Below are 26,174 nucleotides of genomic sequence, written 5' to 3'. Positions count from 1 at the left end.
GAATTATCAGTAGGAAATGCATTTTTCTGATATAATTTCCTACTTCCTACTTCATGTGCTAATTGATAGCACATTAACGCACAATTGGCTATTTATCCATATACTGTATATGGAAATTGAATATGAAAAAAAAAAAAATCAAAATGTAACTTCTTCATTGAAGTGAAATAAGAGTACAGTGACAGCAGGCTCTCACCGGGGGTGCACGTCGGTGGTCAGCCACACCCGGAAACGCTCGTGCGCGCTCTCAGCCGCCGCCGCAGTGACGGTCTCTAGCAGCTCGTCCAGGAAGTCCAGGCCCAGGTGGCAGTTCTGGAGGAGGAGCCAGCCACCGTCTGTCATGCTGTGAGCCAATAGCCTGCGAGCGTGAAGCTCCTGGCCCTGCCCCATGGAGATGGGCCGACACGGCGCCCCCTGCAGGCACACACATCCATTTACTTACTTACTTACTTTCTATCTATCTATCTATCTATCTATCTATCTATCTATCTATCTATCTATCTATCTATCTATCTACTGTATCTAATTTATATATCTATACAGGTTGTACCTCACTTTAACAAGTAATGTAACTAAGTAATACATAAAGTAATTGTATTACTTTTTAAAGGAGTAATCAGCAATAAGTAACTAATTACACTTCCTGAGTAACTTGCCCAACACTGCAGATAGTTATATTCTTTATCCCTCCACCCACTTGTCTATCCAACTATCCTTCTCTACTGGTGCTGTCTGCCCACCTTGCTCTTGGCCAGCCTCTCGATGTTCTCTGTGGGGTCTGAGCCCATGGACAGCAGGCAGACCAGGGGCGTGCTGCGCTCGCTCTCTGCCAGCATGGCCTCTAGGTCCAGAACCAAGCCCTCCCCATACTGCTGCCCCAGAGACGACAAGATGTACCGCCTCGCCTAGAACACACACACACACGCACGCACACGCACACACACGCACACACGCACGAACGCACACGCACGCACACGCACACACACACGCACGCACACGCACATATGCACGAACACACACAAACGCATGCACGCACACGCACACAAACACACACACACGTGTTACCTGGGCGATGGTGCGTTACCTGGGCGATGGTGCGTTACCTGGGCGATGGTGCGTTACCTGGGCGATGGTGCGTTACCTGGCCGATGGTGCGTTACCTGGGTGATGCTGCGTTACCTGGGCGATGGTGCGTTACCTGGGCGATGGTGCGTTACCTGGGCAATGATGCGTTACCTGGGCGATGGTGCGTTACCTGGCCGATGGTCCGTTACCTGGGCGATGGCGTTATTACATACGGCGATAGTATGTTACCTGGGCGTGAATTACCTGGGCAATGGTGCGTTACCTGGGTGATGGTGTGTTACCTGGGTGACGGTGAGTTTCTCGGATGATGGTGCTGTTACCTGGGTGATGGTGTGTTACCTGGGCGATGATGCGTTACCTGGGCGATGGTGCGGTCGGGGCACCAGCTGCGGATCAGCAGGAGCTTCCTGAAGGTGTCAAGGTGTTCCTGGTACCCATCAGGCAGCGCGGCGTCCTCCGGCGCCGGTTGGTCGAACCACATCCTCCAGGCCCGCTCATTATGACTCACCTGACACACACACACACACACACACACACACACACACACACACACACACACACACACACAGGTAAATGGACTGCATTTATACAGCGCTTCTATCCAAAGTGCTTTACAATGTGCCTACATTCACCCATTCACAGTGTTGTGAGTGGGTTCAGTGTCTTGCCCAAGCTTCGACATGCTTCGACATGCCGGAGGAGCCGGGGATCGAACCACCAACCTTCTGATTAGTGGACGACCTGCTCTATGTGTTATGGTTCTAACTGGTGGAGGATCTATGTGTTGTGGTTCTAACTGGTGGAGGATCTATGTGTTGTGGTTCTAACTGGTGGAGGATCTATGTGTTATGGTTCTAACTGGTGGATGATCTATGTGTTGTGATTCTAACTGGTGGAGGAGCTATGTGTTGTGGTTCTAACTGGTGGAGGAGCTATGTGTTGTGGTTCTAACTGGTGGAGGAGCTATGTGTTGTGGTTCTAACTGGTGGAGGAGCTATGTGTTGTGGTTCTAACTGGTGGAGGAGCTATGTGTTGTGGTTCTAACTGGTGGAGGAGCTATGTGTTGTGGTTCTAACTGGTGGATGATCTATGTGTTGTGATTCTAACTGGTGGAGGAGCTATGTGTTGTGGTTCTAACTGGTGGAGGAGCTATGTGTTGTGGTTCTAACTGGTGGAGGAGCTATCTGTTGTGGTTCTAACTAGTGGAGGAGCTATGTGTTGTGCTTCTAACTGGTAGAGGATCTATGTATTGTGGTTCTAACTGGTGGAGGATCTATGTGTTGTGGTTCTAACTGGTGGAGGAGCTATGTGTTGTGGTTCTAACTGGTGGAGGATCTATTACCGTGTTCGGAATGGTTTCGGAATGGAGTTTCAGACACTACCTCACTCTTGGTAAACACAACCGCATTGCATTGAGAAAATGTAGGGTACATTCGCTGTTCACTATAAATTACAGTGCATTGTGGGCATTTTATAGTGGACTATATAGTGAATCAAATTAACAGCTGAGAATTCGGACACTATTAAGAAATGCCGAACACATTAGTAGTGTTATTTCTGTAATAGGGAACGTTTCGAACAGGCCTTATCAGCCTTAACTGGTAGAGGATCTTTGTGTTGTGGTTGTACCTGCTGGAGATCTATGTGTTGTGGTTCTAATTGGTGGAAGATCTATGTGTTGTGGTTGTACGTGCTGGAGATCTATGTATGTGTTGTGGTTCTAATTGGTGGAAGATCTATGTGTTGTGGTTGTACCTGCTGGAGATCTATGTATGTGTTGTGGTTCTAATTGGTGGAAGATCTTTGTGTTGTGGTTGTACCTGCTGGAGATCTATGTGTTGTGGTTCTAATTGGTGGAAGATCTATGTGTTGTGGTTGTACCTGCTGGAGATCTATGTGTTGTGGTTCTAATTGGTGGAAGATCTATGTGTTGTGGTTGTACCTGCTGGATATCTATGTGTTGTGGTTCTAATTGGTGGAAGATCTATGTTTTGTGGTTCTACCTGCTGGAGATCTATGTGTTGTGGTTCTAATTGGTGGAAGATCTATGTGTTGTGGTTCTACCTGCTGGATGATCTATGTGTTGTGGTTCTACCTGCTGGATGATCTATGTGTTGTGGTTCTACCTGCTGGAGGATCTGGGTGAAGGGCGACAGGCTGGACAGCTGCACCAGGTTGAGCCATGTCAGATCCAGGATCCAGCGCCGTGGTTTGGACTCCACTGAATTCAGGTCCAGAGAGGCTCCGCCTACCAGGAGAGGAGACAAGAAGTTAGAGAGAGAGAGAGAGAGAGGGGGGGGGGACAGATGGGGAGAGAGAGAGACAGAGAGGTAAAGAGAGCAAGGGGGAGAGAGACAGAGAGCTAGTGAGAGAGAGGGAGAGAGACAGAGGTAGACCGAGGTAGAGAGACCTTTGAGGAAGCTGAGCACCTCCGGATGCGAGATGTTCCCGGCCTGCAGGTCGACCTTCAGAGCCAGCAGCAAAGTGAACAGCAGCTTGTGCTCCTCATACAGACCTCTGGCTGTGTAACAGTACACCTGAGGGTGGGAGGGGGGAGAAAGACTTCAATGTGTTATTGGGAGAAACCAGTATCAATGTTGTTGTAATGTTTATGCCAAATGAGTTTATGATTTTCTAAGGAGATATTCATTGTGGCAGAAATGCTGTAAACACTTGACGAAGGTCAAGGGGGACCGAAACGTGGATGACCAATACATTCTGATGCTGAGCAAGAGCAGTGTGCGGGATCCTCCTTCCTCAAGATTCAAAACTGACAATGAAAAATTAAAATTTTGTCTTGTTAAGAACGCCCCTGTGTCTGTATTGTTCTACACTGACTTCAATTATATCGAATTGCTTTTACGTGCTGTTATGGCAACAGAGAGCCTTTCTGTCATGATGATAAAGCAGATTTGAATTTAAATTTGGGAGAGACAAGGGGTGAAATTGTGTACAGTAAGTAATGTCAGTCAGTTATCAACTATTCATTCACAAAATGATGACGATAATGAATATTTGTAAAGTTTGTAATCAAGTTTTATTCTTCAGTATGGTGAGATATCAGCTCTTCACTAGACTTTTCTGTTAGATCTCCGCTCTGATAAGCTGCTGTTATGATATCGCCTTTAGTGAAACACAATCATGATGTATTTCCTTAATATTTAGAATATCACCTTTTCCCTCTTATTTTCTGTATTTATTAGGATTTTGCTGTATAGTGATAAATACAGTACCTGCACATCTAGGATGATATGGATTGAGGTGTACACTAGGTGGAGGTATAGATAGATGATATGGATTGAGGTGTACACTAGGTGGCGGTATAGGTAGGGGGTAAAGGTGACGGGTCTCCATTTATTGATTGGCATGGACCGCAGCTGGAGATGGAGAAACACCAGAGCAAAGATGGCGCAGATGGCTTTCAGCTAAGGAGCTGCCTGGATGATTGTTTGGATGCACGTGGAGCTGCTGCCAAGCCAAGAGCTGACTGACTGTGTGAACATTGAGAAGACCTGCGCATAGGAGATTAGAGCAACTGATGCCATTGTTAGTGTGGAGGCTATTTCAAGCTACTAGAGGTTAGCGTCACAGCGGACATTCTGAGAGACTTTGATACAACTCTGGAACCAATAATAGGATACTGACCCATCTCCGTGCAACACCACTCTCCGGTTTCCTCCCACCATCAAGAAAGACATGTATGTTAGGGTTAATACTCCTGTCAGTGCCCCTGACCAAGGTACTGGCAAAAGAACTGGAGTTGGTCCCCGGGCGCTGCACAGTGGCTGCCCACTGCTCCTAGTTCTAGGATGGTTCCTAGTAGAGGATGGGTCAAATGCAGAGGATGAATTTCCCCAAGGGGATAAATAAAGGATAACTTAACTTAACTTAACTTAACTTAACCACATTTGAGGATGGGATTCGCAAACACCTGAACGAGAAAGCCCGCACGCGATGAAATCTGGGCTAGTCCAAACGCAAAGCCATGCCACAGAGCTGAGCAACGCCAAGCCTACCATGCCAAAGGTCCAGGGTCCATGCCAGACCAGATAGCGGGAGGAGAAGATGAAGAAGATAAAGAAATGTGAGTTATTTTTACCCGAGAGTTAAACGCACAAACACATAAGTACGTGGAGCACACAATCCAGTCAAGTGCACGTAGGGATAGACTGTAATGTTCCATTGGGGGTGCTAATGGTAGGAGCTAACTGTATTGGTTGGTTAGCCCTAGAGGTTAAGCATAACTTAATAATACATCCTAATCATCATCATAGGAATGAATAGTGTGTACAGTTAGGCTCTTTGTAACTGCTTACTGCTCTACGTTGGGAAAATGGGACTTTATTAGTTATGTCAGTTAAAGCCACTGTACTAGAGCAATAGAGACTGATACAAGTCAGAGATTACTTAAAGGAACACTCTGCCCATTTTCAACTAGCTTTGTATCATTAGAACATCAGTAGTATATCAGAAAACTGTAAACTGTTTTGAAGTCTGTCATTTAATTTGACAGTTATTGAGTGTTAAAGTGTGGACCAGTGACATCACTGGTCCACACTAACTCAAATTAATAACTCATTAACTCAAATCAACTCTCAATAACTGTCAAACTAGATGAATGATGAATAGTTTGACAGTTATTGAGAGTTGATTTGAGTTAATGAGTTATTAATTTGAGTTAGTGTGGACCAGTGATGTCACTGGTCCACACTTTAACACTTAATAACTGTCAAATTAAATGACAGACTTCAAAACCGTTTACAGTTTTCTGATATACTACTGATGTTCTAATGATACAAAGCTGGTTGAAAATTGGCAGAGTGTTCCTTTAATGACTCTTTAAGATCTTTATGAACAGAATAAGTGTCTTTTTGACAGTAGAATCACATTGTTATTTTCCTGACAAGCTGTTTCTACAGAGTCTGGATGAAAAACCCTTGTGAACTAAAGCTACATTTCCCATGTTCCACCTGGTAGGTGAGGAACTCGATGACGTTGGCGATGCGTTTGGAGGTGATCTGCGACTTGGCGGAGCGCCTCAGGGATGAGTCGAAGATGCCCAGGAACTGTCGGAGCGAGGTCTGGTACATGACGTTGACCAGTGACATCTCCACGATCAGGAAGTAGAGGATGCTGCCCCTGGTGGCCACCGGCCGGTACTCCTCCCTCGCCTGGTTGATCTTCACCTCTGTCTCTGCCGCCACCGTCAGTTTCTCCCTCACCTGTTGGGTTTGGTTAGGTCACATTATGTTTACTGGCATTTAATTTACTATATTATAGCTTCTCACTCACCTGGAAGAGGAAGAGATGGATCGGTTTAGTTTAGTTTAGTTTAGTTTAGTTTAGTTTATAGCCTACAGGTCTTGCTTGCTTGTTTCGCATTGTACCAATGCAGGAGAGAGTCTGGCTCCTCTTACTCTCACTCTGGTCTAGCGGGAAAAAAGGCTCTGTTATCTTTACAACCATCCACCGAAAGTACCAACCAGGCCTGCTTTATTGCACACTCCAAATGTTCGCCAAAACGTGCCAATTTCAGCATGTAGCTTGCTAGCTAGTGTTGTTGTTATTGTTTCACAGCGGTGGAGGCATTTGAGAGCAACATGCAGGGAGCGGAAAGGGATTTGCCTTCACTCCGACTGAAATGGTCAGAGCCAATGGCAGAGCTTATCTCCGCCTCCTGCTTCTAGTAAGTCAGACTAGGAGGTTTAGGTGCACCTGCTATTTAGTCTGTCTGTCTGTCTGTCTGTCAGCAGGATTCTTAAAAAATATATTTTTGATGTTTTCCGTGAAGTTTGATGGACAGATCAGCCTTGGGCTAAGGGACGACTCGGACGAGTGATTTGATTTTGGTGGTGATCCGATACTGGGACTTCCACCATCAGACGATTATTGTCTTTTAGTCATAACTATGAAACTAACAGATATAGACTTGATACCAAATGCTAAGGGTATGTACAGGGTCAAGAAATACATTTTATTTCAAATTAAAGTACCTCACTGCCGGTTCAAAACGTACCTTTCCAGAACGGGTCGATCACGCCCCTAAACGTTGTGTGGGTTGCGATATTTTATTATATAAATTGTCAGGTGCATGCAAGCTGCTTGACAATCCCATTTTGCTTTAATAAAAATGATTGAAGTGAGATGAACTGCAAACTTTTTCTTAGAGAAAACAAAAGTTTTCCTTTGGGGACATAATTTACAGTGGAAAAAAGGTAATATAATCGCAATACTCAATATATCACAATATTAGCATATCGTGACATCGTGATATTATCGTATCGTGGGGCATCTGGTGATTCCCATCCCTATAATTGAGTCCATGCAGTTCTATTAAAATATTTAAAAAGAGAAGCCGTGTGTGTGTACCTCCTGAGCGGTGGTCTTGGTGACCCCCAGCACCTGGATCAGAGACGTGTCGTCCACCAGGCTCCCCTGGGTGCTGCTCAGCCTGACCAGCAGACTGTCCTCCAGCTCCTGCATCCTCCTCTTGTTAGATGTCACCTCTTCCAGGAGCTTTACCCGCTCTGCCTCCAACTCCTGGGGGTGGAGGTGTCAGTAGGATTAGTCACTAACTACTGTAACTAGAGCAGGGATGGGCAACTGGCCCCCGTCCTCACTCAGTGTGCCCCTCGAGTCACATACCTGTCACATACCTGCCAGTGCCAACACTCCAAATTTCTGAGCCTTTCTCCCGCTGTGCTCGTGATTGGCAATTTCTCCAATTAATCTACAAATTTCATAGTGATGCAAATCATACCGGGTTTACTTTTAAAGCCAGAGCGAAGTTTCTGGTATCATATGAAACTAGAAGACCTAAGATACATTGGTACCAATCATGTCATTCTAGCTTGTCGGGAAGGGGGCTAAATAACATAATGCTCCAAAGTTAGGTTACATTTTGCAGAGGGAAGAACTGGCATGGGCATTTTCAAAGTGGTCCCTTGACCTCTCACCTCAAGATGAGAATGTTTTATATAGATACCCACGAGTCTCCCCTTTACAGATAAGGTAGCATTTTTCAATAGGGTAGCCCAACCCTTACTGAATGCTTTTGAATATGAAAAATATAAATGTTGGTATAATAAACTTTGATTACACTTTCTCTATGACTATTCCCTAACACTTTAACCAACTAACTAATTAACTAAGCAGTTTAACTAAAATGTTTCTCTATGACTAGTCCATAACAATTTAACCAACTAATTAAGCAGTTTAACTGAAATGTTTCTCTATGACTTGTTCCTAACCATTTAACCAACTAATTAACTAAGCAGTTTAACTCCAATGTCTCTCTATATATGACTAGTCCCTAATAATTTATCCAACTAACTAACTAAGCAGGTTAACTGAACTGTTTCTCTATGACAAGTCCCTAACACTTTAACCAACTAAGCTTTAACCAACTAAGCAGTTTAACTCCAATGTCTCTCTATATATGACTAGTTCCTAACAATTTAACCAACTAATTAACTGAGCAGTTTAACTGAAATGTTTCTCTATGACCAGTCCCTAACAATTTAATCAACTACATAATTAACTGAGCAGTTTAACTGAAATGTTTCTCTATGACTAGTCCCTAACAATTTAATCAACTAATTAACTAAGCAGTTTAACTGAACTGTTTCCCTATGACTAGTCCCTAACAATTTAATCAACTAATTAACTAAGCAGTTTAACTAAAATGTTTCTCTATGACAAGTCCCTAACACTTTAACCAACTAAGCTTTAACCAACTAAGCAGTTTAACTCCAATGTCTCTCTATATATGACTAGTTCCTAACAATTTAACCAACTAATTAACTGAGCAGTTTAACTTAAATGTTTCTCTATGACTAGTCCCTAACAATTTAACCAACTACATAATTAACTGAGCAGTTTAACTGAAATGTTTCTCTATGACTAGTCCCTAACAATTTAATCAACTAATTAACTAAGCAGTTTAACTATGACTAGTCCCTAACAATTTAATAAACTAATTAACTAAGCAGTTTAACTAAAATGTTTCTCTATGACTAGTCCCTAACAATTTAACCAATTACATAATTAACTAAGCAGTTTAACTGAAATGTTTCTCTGTGACTAGCCCCTAACAATGTAACCAACTACATAATTAACTAAGCAGTTTAACTGAAATATTTCTCTATGACTAGCCCCTAACCATTTAACCAACTAACTAATTAACTAAGCAGTTTAACTGAAATGTTTCTCTATGACTAGTCCCTAACTATTTAACAAACTACATAATTAACTAAGCAGTTTAACTGAAATGTTTCTCTATGACTAGTCCCTAACTATTTAACAAACTACATAATTAACTAAGCTGTTTAACTGAAATGTTTCTCTATGACTACCCCCTAACAATTTAACCAACTACATAATTAACTAAGCAGTTTAACTGAAATGTTTCTCTATGACTACCCCCTAACAATTTAACCAACTACATAATTAACTAAGCAGTTTAACTGAAATGTTTCTCTATGACTAGCCCCTAACAATTTAACCAATTACATAATTAACTAAGCAGTTTAACTGAAATGTTTCTCTATGACTAGCCCCTAACCATTTAACCAACTACATAATTAACTAAGCAGTTTAACTAAAATGTTTCTCTATGACTAGCCCCTAACCATTTAACCAACTAACTAATTAACTAAGCAGTTTAACTGAAATGTTTTTCTATGACTAGCCCCACCATTTAACCAACTAACTAATTAACTAAGCAGTTTAACTGAAATGTTTCTCTATGACTAGTCCCTAACTAACTAAGTGAACATGCAGTTAAACCAACCTGTTTCTCCAACAGGATGACACGGCCCAGCAGCTGGTCCTCCAGGCCGCGCTGGGTGACGGTGAAGTCCACCACAGCCGTGCGGGCGCTCACCTCGGGGCTGTAGGCCGGGTTGGCCAGCTTGGTGCTGATGTAGAGGGTGAAGCCCTTCATCACATCCACCTCCTTATCTCCTACCTTCACCTGGGAGGAGGAGGAGAGGAGACAGAGGAGAGGAGGAGAGAGCAGAGGAGAGGAGACAGCAGACAGGAGACAGCAGAGGAGAGGAGACAGTGAGAGGAGGCAGCAGAGGAGAGGAGACAGCAGACAGGAGACAGCAGAGGAGAGGAGACAGTGAGAGGAGGCAGCAGAGGAGAGGAGACAGCAGACAGCAGAGGAGAGGAGACAGTGAGTTGAGACAGCAGAGGACAGGAGACAGCAGAGAGCAGAGGAGAGGAGACAGTGAGAGGAGGCAGCAGAGGAGAGGGGACAGCAGACAGCAGAGGAGAGGGGACAGCAGACAGCAGAGGAGAGGGGACAGCAGACCGCAGAGGAGAGGGGACAGCAGACAGCAGAGGAGACAGTGAGAGGAGACAGCAGAGGACAGGAGACAGCAGAGGAGAGGAGACAGAGGATAGGAGGAGACAGCAGACAGGAGACAGCAGAGGAGGGGAGACAGCAGACAGGAGGGGAGAGGAGACAGAGGATAGGAGGAGACAGCAGAGGAGAGGAAAGAGTGAAATGTGTATCAAGCAGCTGGAAGCAGAGAGCAGCTGGTGCAGCTTGTTGTGGTTTGGCTATAGATCCATTCAGTAACGTTCTTCTCACTCAAAGTGAATAGTGTGATAACTGGATTTGTTTCCAAATGTAGGTTACTGTGACAGAGTCAACTGTCTGTCTTTAGCCCTAGTCTCTACTCCAAAACACTTGTGATACAGTCAACTGTCTGTCTTTAGCCCTAGTCTCTACTCCAAAACACTTGTGATACAGTCAACTGTCTGTCTTTAGCCCTAGTCTCTACTCCAAAACACTTGTGATACAGTCAACTGTCTGTCTTTAGCCCTAGTCTCTACCCCAAAACACTTGTGATACAGTCAACTGTCTGTCTTTAGCCCTAGTCTCTACTCCAAAACACTTGTGATACAGTCAACTGTCTGTCTTTAGCCCTAGTCTCTACTCCAAAACACTTGTGATACAGTCAACTGTCTGTCTTTAGCCCTAGTCTCTACTCCAAAACACTTGTGATACAGTCAACTGTCTGTCTTTAGCCCTAGTCTCTACTCCAAAACACTTGTGATACAGTCAACTGTCTGTCTTTAGCCCTAGTCTCTACTCCAAAACACTTGTGATACAGTCAACTGTCTGTCTTTAGCCCTAGTCTCTACTCCAAAACACTTGTGATACAGTCAACTGTCTGTCTTTAGCCCTAGTCTCTACTCCAAAACACTTGTGATACAGTCAACTGTCTGTCTTTAGCCCTAGTCTCTACTCCAAAACACTTGTGATACAGTCAACTGTCTGTCTTTAGCCCTAGTCTCTACTCCAAAACACTTGTGATACAGTCAACTGTCTGTCTTTAGCCCTAGTCTCTACTCCAAAACACTTGTGATACAGTCAACTGTCTGTCTTTAGCCCTAGTCTCTACTCCAAAACACTTGTGATACAGTCAACTGTCTGTCTTTAGCCCTAGTCTCTACTCCAAAACACTTGTGATACAGTCAACTGTCTGTCTTTAGCCCTAGTCTCTACTCCAAAACACTTGTGATACAGTCAACTGTCTGTCTTTAGCCCTAGTCTCTACTCCAAAACACTTGTGATACAGTCAACTGTCTGTCTTTAGCCCTAGTCTCTACTCCAAAACACTTGTGATACAGTCAACTGTCTGTCTTTAGCCCTAGTCTCTACTCCAAAACACTTGTGATACAGTCAACTGTCTGTCTTTAGCCCTAGTCTCTACTCCAAAACACTTGTGATACAGTCAACTGTCTGTCTTTAGCCCTAGTCTCTACTCCAAAACACTTGTGATACAGTCAACTGTCTGTCTTTAGCCCTAGTCTCTACTCCAAAACACTTGTGATACAGTCAACTGTCTGTCTTTAGCCCTAGTCTCTACTCCAAAACACTTGTGATACAGTCAACTGTCTGTCTTTAGCCCTAGTCTCTACTCCAAAACACTTGTGATACAGTCAACTGTCTGTCTTTAGCCCTAGTCTCTACCCCAAAACACTTGTGATACAGTCAACTATCTGTCTTTAGCCCTAGTCTCTACTCCAAAACACTTGTGATACAGTCAACTGTCTGTCTTTAGCCCTAGTCTCTACTCCAAAACACTTGTGATACAGTCAACTGTCTGTCTTTAGCCCTAGTCTCTACCCCAAAACACTTGTGATACAGTCAACTATCTGTCTTTAGCCCTAGTCTCTACTCCAAAACACTTGTGATACAGTCAACTGTCTGTCTTTAGCCCTAGTCTCTACCCCAAAACACTTGTGATACAGTCAACTATCTGTCTTTAGCCCTAGTCTCTACTCCAAAACACTTGTGATACAGTCAACTGTCTGTCTTTAGCCCTAGTCTCTACTCCAAAACACTTGTGATACAGTCAACTATCTGTCTTTAGCCCTAGTCTCTACCCCAAAACACTTGTGATACAGTCAACTGTCTGTCTTTAGCCCTAGTCTCTACCCCAAAACACTTGTGATACATGTCAACTGTCTGTCTTTAGCCTTAGGGCGTTTTCACACATATTTGGGTCGAGCCAGACGCTGCCGCAGCAGTGAAAAGTAGACAATTTTCAACTAGAGCGGCTCCGTTTCACATATGCTTTTTATCACCGCGCCCAGGCCGTCGTTCTACAGAGTGTAGCGTCATGTATCCATGCCAACCAGACGGAAGTAGACGCCTATAGCGTAATTCCACCCGGAAAGGAAGCCTGGGATGTTTACATCGTTTGTCTCTTTCAATATCGGGAAAGTGTTGAATTTGAAAACGAGGCACGGCTGCGTCTGGAAAACAATGTTTTCATGTACTGGAGGCGGCGGATGTGAATCTCCAGACAAAGCAGGACAAGGCACAGATTGATTCTGTTGAACCGTGAAGCCTTCACTATACGCAGATATTATCGGCGAACAGCCAGGTAAGTTGTAAATATTAACGTTTGTAACGCTAGGCTTGCTATGCCCTTGGTGGAAATTTGTCCAATAACTGTTTATTCAATGTTTGTGAACGCCCCATTGATGTTAACATTAGAAATACAGCATTAGGACGAGCTGAAGTCGGCGCACGTTCACACATCACTCACGCCGCATTAGGGTTAGGGTTAGGGCGACGCAAGCCGCTCTGAAACCACCCTCTCCAGCTGGACCGAGAGCGAGTGAGTTACATCGACTACGAGTTCGAGTGGCATGTTCACACTGACCCAGTCGCGCCGTGTTCGGCCCCAAAACTCAGTTAAGTCGACCTAAACGTTCCAGTGTGAAAACGCCCCTAGTATCTACTCCAAAACACTCTGAGTTACTGTGACAGAGTCAACTGTCTGTCTTTAGCCGTAGTCTCTACTCCAAAACACCCTGAGTTACTGTGACACAGTCAACTGTCTGTCTTTAGCCCTAGTCTCTACTCTAAAACACTCTGAGTTACTGTGACACAGTCAACTGTCTGTCTTTAGCCCTAGTCTCTACTCCAAAACACTCTGAGTTACTGTGACACAGTCAACTGTCTGTCTTTATCCCTAGTCTCTACTCCAAAACACTCTGAGTTACTGTGATACAGTCAACTGTCTGTCTTTAGCCCTAGTCTCTACACCAAAACACTCTGAGTTAATGTGACAGAGTCAACTGTCTGTCTTTAGCCCTAGTCTCTACTCCAAAACACTTGTGATACAGTCAACTGTCTGTCTTTAGCCCTAGTCTCTACACCAAAACACTCTGAGTTACTGTGACAGAGTCAACTGTCTGTCTTTAGCCCTAGTCTCTACTCCAAAACACTTGTGATACAGTCAACTGTCTGTCTTTAGCCCTAGTCTCTACACCAAAACACTCTGAGTTACTGTGACAGAGTCAACTGTCTGTCTTTAGCCCTAGTCTCTACTCCAAAACACACTGAGTTACTGTGACACAGTCAACTGTCTGTCTTTAGCCCTAGTCTCTACTCCAAAACACGCTGAGTTACTGTGACAGAGTCAACTGTCTGTCTTTAGCCCTAGTCTCTACTCCAAAACACTCTGAGTTACTGTGACAGTCAACTGTCTGTCTTTAGCCCTAGTCTCTACACCAAAACACTCTGAGTTACTGTGACACAGTCAACTGTCTGTCTTTATCCCTAGTCTCTACTCCAAAACACTCTGAGTTACTGTGATACAGTCAACTGTCTGTCTTTAGCCCTAGTCTCTACACCAAAACACTCTGAGTTACTGTGACAGAGTCAACTGTCTGTCTTTAGCCCTAGTCTCTACTCCAAAACACTTGTGATACAGTCAACTGTCTGTCTTTAGCCCTAGTCTCTACACCAAAACACTCTGAGTTACTGTGACAGAGTCAACTGTCTGTCTTTAGCCCTAGTCTCTACTCCAAAACACACTGAGTTACTGTGACACAGTCAACTGTCTGTCTTTAGCCCTAGTCTCTACTCCAAAACACTCTGAGTTACTGTGACAGAGTCAACTGTCTGTCTTTAGCCCTAGTCTCTACTCCAAAACACTCTGAGTTACTGTGACAGAGTCAACTGTCTGTCTTTAGCCCTAGTCTCTACTCCAAAACACTCTGAGTTACTGTGACACAGTCAACTGTCTGTCTTTAGCCCTAGTCTCTACTCCAAAACACTCTGGGTTACTGTGACACAGTCAACTGTCTGTCTTTAGCCCTAGTCTCTACTCAAAAACACTCTGAGTTACTGTGACACAGTCAACTGGCTGTCTTTAGTCCTAGTCTCTACTCAAAAACACTCTGAGTTACTGTGACACAGTCAACTGTCTGTCTTTAGCCCTAGTCTCTACACCAAAACACTCTGAGTTACTGTGACAGAGTCAACTGTCTGTCTTTAGCCCTAGTCTCTACTCCAAAACACTTGTGATACAGTCAACTGTCTGTCTTTAGCCCTAGTCTCTACACCAAAACACTCTGAGTTACTGTGACAGAGTCAACTGTCTGTCTTTAGCCCTAGTCTCTACTCCAAAACACTTGTGATACAGTCAACTGTCTGTCTTTAGCCCTAGTCTCTACACCAAAACACTCTGAGTTACTGTGACAGAGTCAACTGTCTGTCTTTAGCCCTAGTCTCTACTCCAAAACACACTGAGTTACTGTGACACAGTCAACTGTCTGTCTTTAGCCCTAGTCTCTACTCCAAAACACTCTGAGTTACTGTGACAGAGTCAACTGTCTGTCTTTAGCCCTAGTCTCTACTCCAAAACACTCTGAGTTACTGTGACAGTCAACTGTCTGTCTTTAGCCCTAGTCTCTACACCAAAACACTCTGAGTTACTGTGACACAGTCAACTGTCTGTCTTTATCCCTAGTCTCTACTCCAAAACACTCTGAGTTACTGTGATACAGTCAACTGTCTGTCTTTAGCCCTAGTCTCTACACCAAAACACTCTGAGTTACTGTGACAGAGTCAACTGTCTGTCTTTAGCCCTAGTCTCTACTCCAAAACACTTGTGATACAGTCAACTGTCTGTCTTTAGCCCTAGTCTCTACACCAAAACACTCTGAGTTACTGTGACAGAGTCAACTGTCTGTCTTTAGCCCTAGTCTCTACTCCAAAACACACTGAGTTACTGTGACACAGTCAACTGTCTGTCTTTAGCCCTAGTCTCTACTCCAAAACACTCTGAGTTACTGTGACAGAGTCAACTGTCTGTCTTTAGCCCTAGTCTCTACTCCAAAACACTCTGAGTTACTGTGACAGAGTCAACTGTCTGTCTTTAGCCCTAGTCTCTACTCCAAAACACTCTGAGTTACTGTGACACAGTCAACTGTCTGTCTTTAGCCCTAGTCTCTACTCCAAAACACTCTGGGTTACTGTGACACAGTCAACTGTCTGTCTTTAGCCCTAGTCTCTACTCAAAAACACTCTGAGTTACTGTGACACAGTCAACTGGCTGTCTTTAGCCCTAGTCTCTACTCAAAAACACTCTGAGTTACTGTGACACAGTCAACTGTCTGTCTTTAGCTCTAGTCTCTACTCCAAAACACTCTGAGTTACTCTGACACAGTCAACTGTCTGTCTTTAGCCTTAGTCTCTACTCCAAAACACTCTGGGTTACTGTGACACAGTCAACTGTCTGTCTTTATCCCTAGTCTCTACTCCAAAACACTCTGAGTTACTGTGACACAGTCAACTGGCTGTCTTTAGCCCTAGTCTCTACTCAAAAACACTCTGAGTTACTGTGACACAGTCAACTGTCTGTCTTTATCCCTAGTCTCTACTCCAAAACACTCTGAGTTACTGTGATACAGTCAACTGTCTGTCTTTAGCCCTAGTCTCTACACCAAAACACTCTGAGTTACTGTGACAGAGTCAACTGTCTGTCTTTAGCCCTAGTCTCTACTCCAAAACACTTGTGATACAGTCAACTGTCTGTCTTTAGCCCTAGTCTCTACACCAAAACACTCTGAGTTACTGTGACAGAGTCAACTGTCTGTCTTTAGCCCTAGTCTCTACTCCAAAACACACTGAGTTACTGTGACACAGTCAACTGTCTGTCTTTAGCCCTAGTCTCTACTCCAAAACACTCTGAGTTACTGTGACAGAGTCAACTGTCTGTCTTTAGCCCTAGTCTCTACTCCAAAACACTCTGAGTTACTGTGACACAGTCAACTGTCTGTCTTTAGCTCTAGTCTCTACTCCAAAACACTCTGAGTTACTGTGACAGAGTCAACTGTCTGTCTTTAGCTCTAGTCTCTACTCCAAAACACTCTGAGTTACTGTGACAGAGTCAACTGTCTGTCTTTAGCCCTAGTCTCTACTCCAAAACACTCTGAGTTACTGTGACAGAGTCAACTGTCTGTCTTTAGCCCTAGTCTCTACTCCAAAACACTCTGCAGTTAATGTGACACAATCAACTGTCTGTCTTTAGCCCTAGTCTCTACTCCAAAACACTCTGAGTTACTGTGACAGAGTCAACTGTCTGTCTTTAGCCCTAGTCTCTACTCCAAAACACTCTGAGTTACTGTGATACAGTCAACTGTCTGTCTTTAGCCCTAGTCTCTACTCAAAAACACTCTGAGTTACTGTGACAGTCAACTGTCTGTCTTTAGCCCTAGTCTCTACTCCAAAACACTCTGAGTTACTGTGACACAGTCAACTATCTGTCTTTATCCCTAGTCTCTACTCCAAAACACTCTGAGTTACTGTGATACAGTCAACTGTCTGTCTTTAGCCCTAGTCTCTACTCTAAAACACTCTGCAGTTAATGTGACACAGTCAACTGTCTGTCTTTAGCCCTAGTCTCTACACCAAAACACTCTGAGTTACTGTGACACAGTCAACTGTCTGTCTTTAGCCCTAGTCTCTACTCCAAAACACTCTGCAGTTAATGTGACACAGTCAACTGTCTGTCTTTAGCCCTAGTCTCTACTCCAAAACACCCTGAGTTACTGTGACACAGTCAACTGTCTGTCTTTAGTCCTAGTCTCTACTCTAAAACACTCTGAGTCACTGTGACAGAGTCAACTATCTGTCTTTAGTCCTAGTCTCTACTCCAAAACACTCTGAGTTACTGTGACACAGTCAACTATCTGTCTTTAGCCCTAGTCTCTACTCTAAAACACTCTGTTACTGTGACACAGTCAACTGTCTGTCTTTAGCCGTAGTCTCTACACCAAAACACTCTGAGTTACTGTGACACAGTCAACTATCTGTCTTTAGCCCTAGTCTCTACTCTAAAACACTCTGAGTTACTGTGACACAGTCAACTGTCTGTCTTTAGCCCTAGTCTCTACTCCAAAACACTCTGAGAGTTACTGTGACACAGTCAACTGTCTGTCTTTAGCCGTAGTCTCTACACCAAAACACTCTGAGTTACTGTGACACAGTCAACTATCTGTCTTTAGCCCTAGTCTCTACTCTAAAACACTCTGAGTTACTGTGACACAGTCAACTGTCTGTCTTTAGCCCTAGTCTCTACACCAAAACACTCTGAGTTACTGTGACACAGTCAACTATCTGTCTTTAGCCCTAGTCTCTACTCTAAAACACTCTGAGTTACTGTGACAGAGTCAACTGTCTGTCTTTAGCCGTAGTCTCTACACCAAAACACTCTGAACTGTGACAGAGTCAACTGTCTGTCTTTAGCCCTAGTCTCTACTCCAAAACACTCTGAGTTACTGTGACACAGTCAACTGTCTGTCTTTAGCCCTAGTCTCTACTCCAAAACACTCTGAGTTACTGTGACACAGTCAACTGTCTGTCTTTAGCTCTAGTCTCTACTCCAAAACACTCTTGAGTTACTGTGACAGAGTCAACTGTCTGTCTTTAGCCCTAGTCTCTACTCCAAAACACTCTGAGTTACTGTGACAGAGTCAACTGTCTGTCTTTAGCCCTAGTCTCTACTCCAAAACACTCTGAGTTACTGTGACAGAGTCAACTGTCTGTCTTTAGCCCTAGTCTCTACTCCAAAACACTCTGAACTGTGACAGAGTCAACTGTCTGTCTTTAGCCCTAGTCTCTACACCAAAACACTCTGAGTTACTGTGACACAGTCAACTGTCTGTCTTTAGCCCTAGTCTCTACTCCAAAACACTCTGAGTTACTGTGACAGAGTCAACTGTCTGTCTTTAGCCCTAGTCTCTACTCCAAAACACTCTGAACTGTGACAGAGTCAACTGTCTGTCTTTAGCCCTAGTCTCTACTCCAAAACACTCTGAGTTACTGTGACAGAGTCAACTGTCTGTCTTTAGCCCTAGTCTCTACTCCAAACACTGAGTTACTGTATCACTAGTTGAAATATTTTTTTATATTATATTATATTATATTTTTTCACTACAGTACATCGTTCAGAACAGGGTTTGGGTTATTAGCAGTGGGGACTTCCGGTGTCCAGCTGTCCTACTTTAAAAGTGGATCCAGACTTGATGTAGTTCTTGTCCAGGACGTTGTCGAGCGCGGGGTCCAGCTCCTCGCCCACGTCCTCCAGCAGCATGGGCCGTCCCAGAGACAGGCTGTCCTCCAGGTGGGAGCGGAAGTATTTATGGTTGAGAGACGTTACCTGGGCAACAGAGGAAGTACTTAGGGTTCAGAGACGTTACCTGGGCAACAGAGGAAGTAATTGTGACATCTCACAAATGCATATTTGGACAGGCAGACACATAGGAGGAGATTTCTCCCCTTTGCTCTAGCCTTCAGAAACTCAGCATGACAATGACCAGTTGAACAGTCTCCCAGTTGAACTGCGCTGACGCACACTCCAAACTATTCATACATTCCTCTCCCCTCCTCTCTGTTTCTCTCTGCCTTCCTTTGAGTATAAAGCGTGTGTCAAACTGTCAATCGCCACTGAATATTGAGACTCTGTACATTGATCAGATGGTACATTGAGATTCAGTCACTCCTATAATTAAGCAATATAGCATGAGAGCCAGTGTGTTGTGCCAAATATATCCCCCTGCTCAGCAGTTATCCCACTCGGCCTGCGGCCTCGTGGGATAACAGCTGATCAGGGGGATATATTCCACAACACACGCAGCTCGAGTGCTATATTGCTTTTATAAAACGGTTTCCAAGTATGATAATATAATAATAATAATAATACTATAAGTCCGACTCCGACTGGCATGTCATTCTGATAGAGTCAGTTGAAACACTACTGTAAGGCGGGACCGCAAGAACATGCGGGTGATTTGATTGGATCGTTCTGGAGACTGAAGTTGACATTGGCCAATCCTGGCGCTTGCTGAGTAGCTGAGAGCTTTCTGGAAACCCCGACAGGCAGCTCGAGCGCAGCGTTGCATTCTCAGCGCTTGCCGAGAAGCTGAGTGCTTTCTGCAAAGCCCGACACCAACTAACGTTACGGGGTTAAATGCGGGGTTAAATGCGGGGTTAACAGCCTATCTTTTGCAAAGAAGACATTAGCCCGCATCTATTCTTGTACAAAACATCATTTTCTGCGAAGTATTAGTAAAGTTATAAGTGAAGATCGATTCACAAGGATCTGACAGCTGTCTCCGCCATTTTTTTTTCTACGTTGTCATTTGAGGTAAGCCTTATTATTACTCTCTTAGTAAGAGAGTTGCCATGGCAACCAATAACCCATGGCCATGGGTTATTGAACTCGGTTACTGGAATTATACAATGGCTGTGAACCAATCAGATTGCTTGATTTGAGAGAGCCGTTTTATAATGCAGTTTATAGGAGAATGTTATGGCTTTAAATATACTTTCATAAGACATCTTTCTGGCTCCTGGTTTCATTCAATTTGGTTTATATAAGCTGTTTGAATCATTAAACTGCGGATGAGGAGTGGTGAAATTCCATTCTATAACAGAAACGTTACCTGGGCAACAGAGGAAGTACTTATGGTTCAGAAACATTATCCTAGGCAACGCAGGGAATAGCCTTGGTGAATAATTTAATCAGATTCGGATTATAGATTAGGATATTGATTGTGTTGTGTTTGTAGATACAGCAGAGCCTTATTCGGCTCATTCATTCAATGCAGCTTTTTTCCTAGCTTTGTCTTAGGGGAGGCCAACAGTCCCAGACTTTACAAACCTCTATTTCATTCCCAGCCTCCATCCTTCCACCCTCTCTGCTCTGGAGCCTCACCTGTAGCTGCTGGCCTCTCTCTCTCTGCTCTGGAGCCTCACCTGTAGCTGCTGACCTCTCTCTCTGCTCTGGAGCCTCACCTGTAGCTGCTGGCCTCTCTCTCTGCTCTGGAGCCTCACCTGTAGCTGCTGGCCTCTCTCTCTGCTCTGGAGCCTCACCTGTAGCTGCTGGCCTCTCTCTCGGCTCTGGATCCTCACCTGTAGCTGCTGGCCTCTCTCTCTGCTCTGGATCCAGGCCTTGCCCTGGCCCTGGGGGTCTATGAGCAGTGGGTAGCGCGACGCCTTCGTCACCACGATGCCGTTCTGGATGGACAGGTCGTCGTTGGGTAAACCCTGCAGGCTCCACTCGCCTACCGTGGCGTTGTCCACCAGCAGACCAATCACATTCAAGTCCTGCATGGGGCGGGAGGGAGAGGGGTGGGAGGGAGAGGGGCGGGAGGGAGAGGGGTGGGAGGGAAAGATGTGGCAATCGTTTTGTTTTGTTTCCTCACAAAAGTTTGACACTTCTTTGCAGTGTTTTTTTTCTTCACTTGCTAACAGTTGTGTAAGTCCTCCTCCTTATAGTTTTGAGTTCTCCTACAATAGTTTTGCACTTTCGCAATTTTTTGTTCTTTCTCGCAAGAAGTTTTGCACGGTCGAGAAGAATCTCACACCATGATCGTCCCCCACGAAAGTGTGGAGTATGGGTTGGTCTCTGACCGTCTGTCCGTCCAACCATTTGCTAGTTAGTTAGTCACACTGCAACGCTGACTTTGAGCTGCTAGGGGGCAGCATTGACAATGAATGGGACTGACCCAAGGGTGGATCTACATCGTTGGTGCTGGAAGCGGTGTTGGAGGATTGGATTGATTTGACAGTTATAATTCATACAATTAAAAACCATCGAGGTTAAAAACATAATAAAACCAAAAGGCTTATTTCCATTGTGGACCTCTGGGGAGGGGAACAGTAAGGAACATAATGGACAGTGAGCTACTAGGTGCTCTTCTTCTACTGTACATAACTGTATACAAATTGTATACAATTGATGTCAGTGCAGTGGCCTTGATTTTTATATTGTGTTACTTCCTGCATTTGCGACACAAAATAGCTGCTTGAGGTGGGATGTGAAATAGGAGCATTTCTTCTTCAGCTAGTCACTAGTGTCGCTAGTGGTTGATTTGCTCTCTGCCGCCAGAGGGCGCTGTTGCTGACAGTTAGTTGAAGCTCACAGGAGTGAAGGGGATGTGCTGCCTGCTCATCTCTCTCCTCCACAGCTCCAGCAGCAGGTTCCTGAACTCCTGGTTGAAGGGTCCGGCGTACGACAGGAAGCCGGTGGCCAGCAGCACATCGCCCACCAGGTGGCAGATCTGAGCCTGGAACGCCGTGAGGCTGTCCGTCCAGCGCACCTGCAACAAAACACAAACACACACAGACACACACGCACGCACACGCGCACACACACACGCACACGCGCACACACGCAAACACACGCACACGCACACGCACACGCACACGCACACACAGGGGATGGATGATGGAGAGATCAACCGCATTTACATGGACTTGTTGTATCCTAGGTATGATCGCATTTTTGAAGTATCCAGTTTTTGTGTTTGTGCCATAAATAATCTAGACCATTGGTTCCCAAACTGTGGCTCCGCCTGGTGGTCCGCTAGAGAATTGCAATAAATAAATAAATAAAAAAAATACAGACAACAGTTTTTACATACACATTAGTAGCCGGATTAGGCAGATTTTCGGAAATATCGCGATATTTGCGAAATATCCCAATTTTTAACATTTACGTTCAGAGGCTGCAACAGGCTCAGTTTTAAAGCCAGAGTGAAGTTTCTGGTAGCATATGAAACTAGAAGACCTAAGGAATCGATTTCTACCAACCATGCCATGATAGTTTGTCAGGAAGGTAGCTAAATAACACTCCAAAGATAGGCAACATTTTGGGGAGGGAAAAAAACCTATTGGCACTCGTCAGCTTTGTAGTTGTTTGGGGGAACAGTACAGTATGCATATTGTAACAACACAGGCGAGGCTGGTATCGAACCCGAGGTCTCCCTTACAAGCCCAGCACATTACCCATCAGACCAAAGGGACAATCCCTTTGGCCAAGGACCAACGTGCCTCCAGACCCAGGACCGCTACACTATTTAAGGGGACCGTAAGGATGGTGTACAGGTGGGTCGTGTCCGACCGATTGTGGTGGGCCGGGTCAAAGAATACCAGGGCCACTTTGTTGTCCCAGTCCAGGCCTGGTCACACTAGAGCTAGTAGGCGGGGACCCAAACAAATAAACAAATGCAACCGAAAACAAATGCAACCGAAAACATACCCTCCTTGGCGGAGGCAAAAATAAATAACAGGTTTATAGCCATACTGTACATATACAACACACACACACACACACACCTTCTCCCCGCCCAGCCCGTCGATCAGAGCTGTGGCGTTGGACATCTTGCGGCGGCAGGCCTGGGCGTCGTCCTCCAGGTCCTGCTTCTCCTTCATGGCGGCGTCATACAGCGCCTGGACGTTTAGACACACACACACACACACACACACACACACACACACACACACACACACACATCGCCTGGACGTTCAGATAGAGCAGTGTTACAGTCAGCCCAGTCCAATCTGAAATATTATCGTTGTCTAGGGGTGGACCCGCACCGACACACACCGAACACAGAACAACATTGAGGCTGGCTTATCGATGAAGAAGCGAAACTTAACACAGCGCAAATGCCTCTGTAGGCTGACTGTGGATGACTGGAGGTGAATTTCTCCCTGCTTCTCCGGCTGATTTGTGTGACTCTAGACGCAAGGGGGCGTGTTGACAGAGTCTGGTGCGGTGTGGAGATGAGTTAAAAAAAACACTGAGGAAAGCATGTGATTTGCAACACAATGATATAAACGATAGAGCACAATATGAAAGTGAAACGATAGACATTGAAGACATGAAAATGTGTTGTTTTTTTACACCAATTAACTCGGCGGAGAAATGGGCTGTCTTGTGTTTTTTACGATCGGCTGCATAGATCGGCAACAATAAAGCAATATCTGCAATCAGCCGATCGCATATTTGAAGTCAAAATCTGCCGATTCTGATCGCGTGCCGATCGATCGGTGCACCTCTAGTTTCTTGGGTATGATGGTGGATGTTTTGCAGAGGGTGGGAATTGTTGCTGTCCTATATGATTCCCAGAAGATGGAGGAGAAGATGGAGCAGAGGATGGAGCAGAGGATTGAGCAGAGGATGGAGCAGAGGATGGAGGAGAAGATGGAGCAGAAGATGGAGGAGAGGATGGAGCAGAAGATGGAGCAGAGGATTGAGCAGAGGATGGAGCAGAGGATGGAGCAGAGGATTGAGCAGAGGATGGAGCAGAGGATGGAGGAGAAGATGGAGCAGAAGATGGAGGAGAGGATGGAGCAGAAGATGGAGCAGAGGATTGAGCAGAGGATGGAGCAGAGGATGGAGCAGAGGATGGAGCAGAGGATGGAGGAGAAGATGGAGCAGAAGATGGAGGAGAGGATGGAGCAGAAGATGGAGCAGAGGATTGAGCAAAGGATGGAGCAGAGGATGGAGCAGAGCAGAGGATGGAGCAGAGGATGGAGCAGAGGATTGAGCAGAGGATGGAGCAGAGGATGGAGGAGAAGATGGAGCAGAAGATGGAGGAGAGGATGGAGCAGAAGATGGAGCAGAGGATGGAGCAGAAGATGGAGCAGAGGATGGAGCAGAAGATGGAGCAGAGGATGGAGCAGAGGATTGAGGAGAGGATGGAGCAGAGGATGGAGGAGAGGATGGAGCAGAAGATGGAGCAGAGGATTGAGCAGAGGATGGAGCAGAGGATGGAGCAGAGGATTGAGCAGAGGATGGAGCAGAGGATGGAGGAGAAGATGGAGCAGAAGATGGAGGAGAGGATGGAGCAGAAGATGGAGCAGAGGATGGAGCAGAGGATGGAGCAGAGGATGGAGCAGAGGATGGAGGAGAAGATGGAGCAGAAGATGGAGGAGAGGATGGAGCAGAAGATGGAGCAGAGGATTGAGCAAAGGATGGAGCAGAGGATGGAGCAGAGCAGAGGATGGAGCAGAGGATGGAGCAGAGGATTGAGCAGAGGATGGAGCAGAGGATGGAGGAGAAGATGGAGCAGAAGATGGAGGAGAGGATGGAGCAGAAGATGGAGCAGAGGATGGAGCAGAAGATGGAGCAGAGGATGGAGCAGAAGATGGAGCAGAGGATGGAGCAGAGGATTGAGGAGAGGATGGAGCAGAGGATGGAGGAGAGGATGGAGCAGAAGATGGAGCAGAGGATTGAGCAGAGGATGGAGCAGAGGATGGAGCAGAGGATTGAGCAGAGGATGGAGCAGAGGATGGAGGAGAAGATGGAGCAGAAGATGGAGGAGAGGATGGAGCAGAAGATGGAGCAGAGGATGGAGCAGAAGATGGAGCAGAGGATGGAGCAGAGGATTGAGGAGAGGATGGAGCAGAAGATGGAGCAGAGGATGGAGCAGAAGATGGAGCAGAAGATGGAGCAGAGGATGGAGGAGAGGATGGAGCAGAAGATGGAGCAGAGGATGGAGCAGAAGATGGAGCAGAGGATGGAGGAGAGCTCCATGGCGCAGAGCTTGAGCAGCCTAGCTGGCATGCCGTCCGGCCCGGTGCCTTGCCCGGTTTGCATCTGCTCAGCTGCTGTCAGTCATCCTCCATTGTGGGGAGGGTGTGATGGCTCACTATGTGCTTGGCGCCCTACATATGTGCAATGCGTGATGTACAGATATGAGGAATGTATTTAGTTTATATATTTAAATCAAGCACAGAAGTAACAGATATGAGGAATGTATTTAGTTTATATATTTAAATCAAGCACAGAAGTAACAGATATGAGGAATGTATTTAGTTTATATATTTAAATCAAGCACAGAAGTAACAGATATGAGGAATGTATTTAGTTTATATATTTAAATCAAGCACATAAGTAACAGATATGAGGAATGTATTTAGTTTATATATTTAAATCAAGCACAGAAGTAACAGATATGAGGAATGTATTTAGTTTATATATTTAAATCAAGCACAGAAGTAACAGATATGAGGGATGGATTTAGTTTATATATTTAAATCAAGCACAGAAGTAACAGATATGAGGGATGTATTTAGTTTATATATTTAAATCAAGCACAGAAGTAACAGATATGAGGAATGTATTTAGTTTGTACATTTAAATCAAGCACAGAAGTAACAGGATGAACACGAGAAGAAGAAAACGTTGAGAAAAACAAGAGGCTTCAAGCATCTTCTGACACAATCTAGAAAAACAGAAATGGACTCCAGATGATGTGTGTATGCGTGTGTGTGTGTGTGTGTGTGTGTATGTATGTGTGCGTGTGTGTGGTGTGTGTGTGGTGTGTGTGTGTGTGACCTGCACGGCGTTCAGCTCTTGTTGCTTAGCGTCCAGTTGTTGTTGAGCGTGTGCGAGCTCAGCCTGAGCCACGCCCAGACGAGCCTCCTGCATGGCCAGGTTAGCCTGCACACACAAACAAACACACACACACACACA

General features: G+C 45.0%; 1 protein-coding gene across 1 annotated transcript in view; it reads right to left on the bottom strand.

Moving 5' to 3' along the window:
- The window catches only part of dnah5l (dynein, axonemal, heavy chain 5 like), a gene marked incomplete at both ends in the record, with an annotated part of 185,082 nt that overhangs the window by 12,583 nt on the left and 146,325 nt on the right, over positions 1 to 26,174 (bottom strand). Inside the window, 13 exons of the mRNA XM_083661022.1 lie at positions 197 to 414; positions 741 to 905; positions 1,445 to 1,594; positions 3,213 to 3,334; positions 3,497 to 3,623; positions 6,057 to 6,308; positions 7,456 to 7,626; positions 9,878 to 10,060; positions 18,909 to 19,064; positions 20,819 to 21,013; positions 21,832 to 22,008; positions 23,027 to 23,140; positions 26,037 to 26,141. Coding sequence (XP_083517148.1) covers positions 197 to 414; positions 741 to 905; positions 1,445 to 1,594; positions 3,213 to 3,334; positions 3,497 to 3,623; positions 6,057 to 6,308; positions 7,456 to 7,626; positions 9,878 to 10,060; positions 18,909 to 19,064; positions 20,819 to 21,013; positions 21,832 to 22,008; positions 23,027 to 23,140; positions 26,037 to 26,141 — 2,135 coding nt within the window. The remainder of the gene's footprint in view (positions 1 to 196; positions 415 to 740; positions 906 to 1,444; positions 1,595 to 3,212; positions 3,335 to 3,496; positions 3,624 to 6,056; positions 6,309 to 7,455; positions 7,627 to 9,877; positions 10,061 to 18,908; positions 19,065 to 20,818; positions 21,014 to 21,831; positions 22,009 to 23,026; positions 23,141 to 26,036; positions 26,142 to 26,174) is intronic.

Source organism: Poromitra crassiceps (assembly GCF_964638095.1).
Source record: "Poromitra crassiceps genome assembly, chromosome: 2".
Lineage (NCBI taxonomy): Eukaryota > Metazoa > Chordata > Actinopteri > Beryciformes > Melamphaidae > Poromitra > Poromitra crassiceps.
This window is presented reverse-complemented; position numbering and strand designations above follow the sequence as displayed.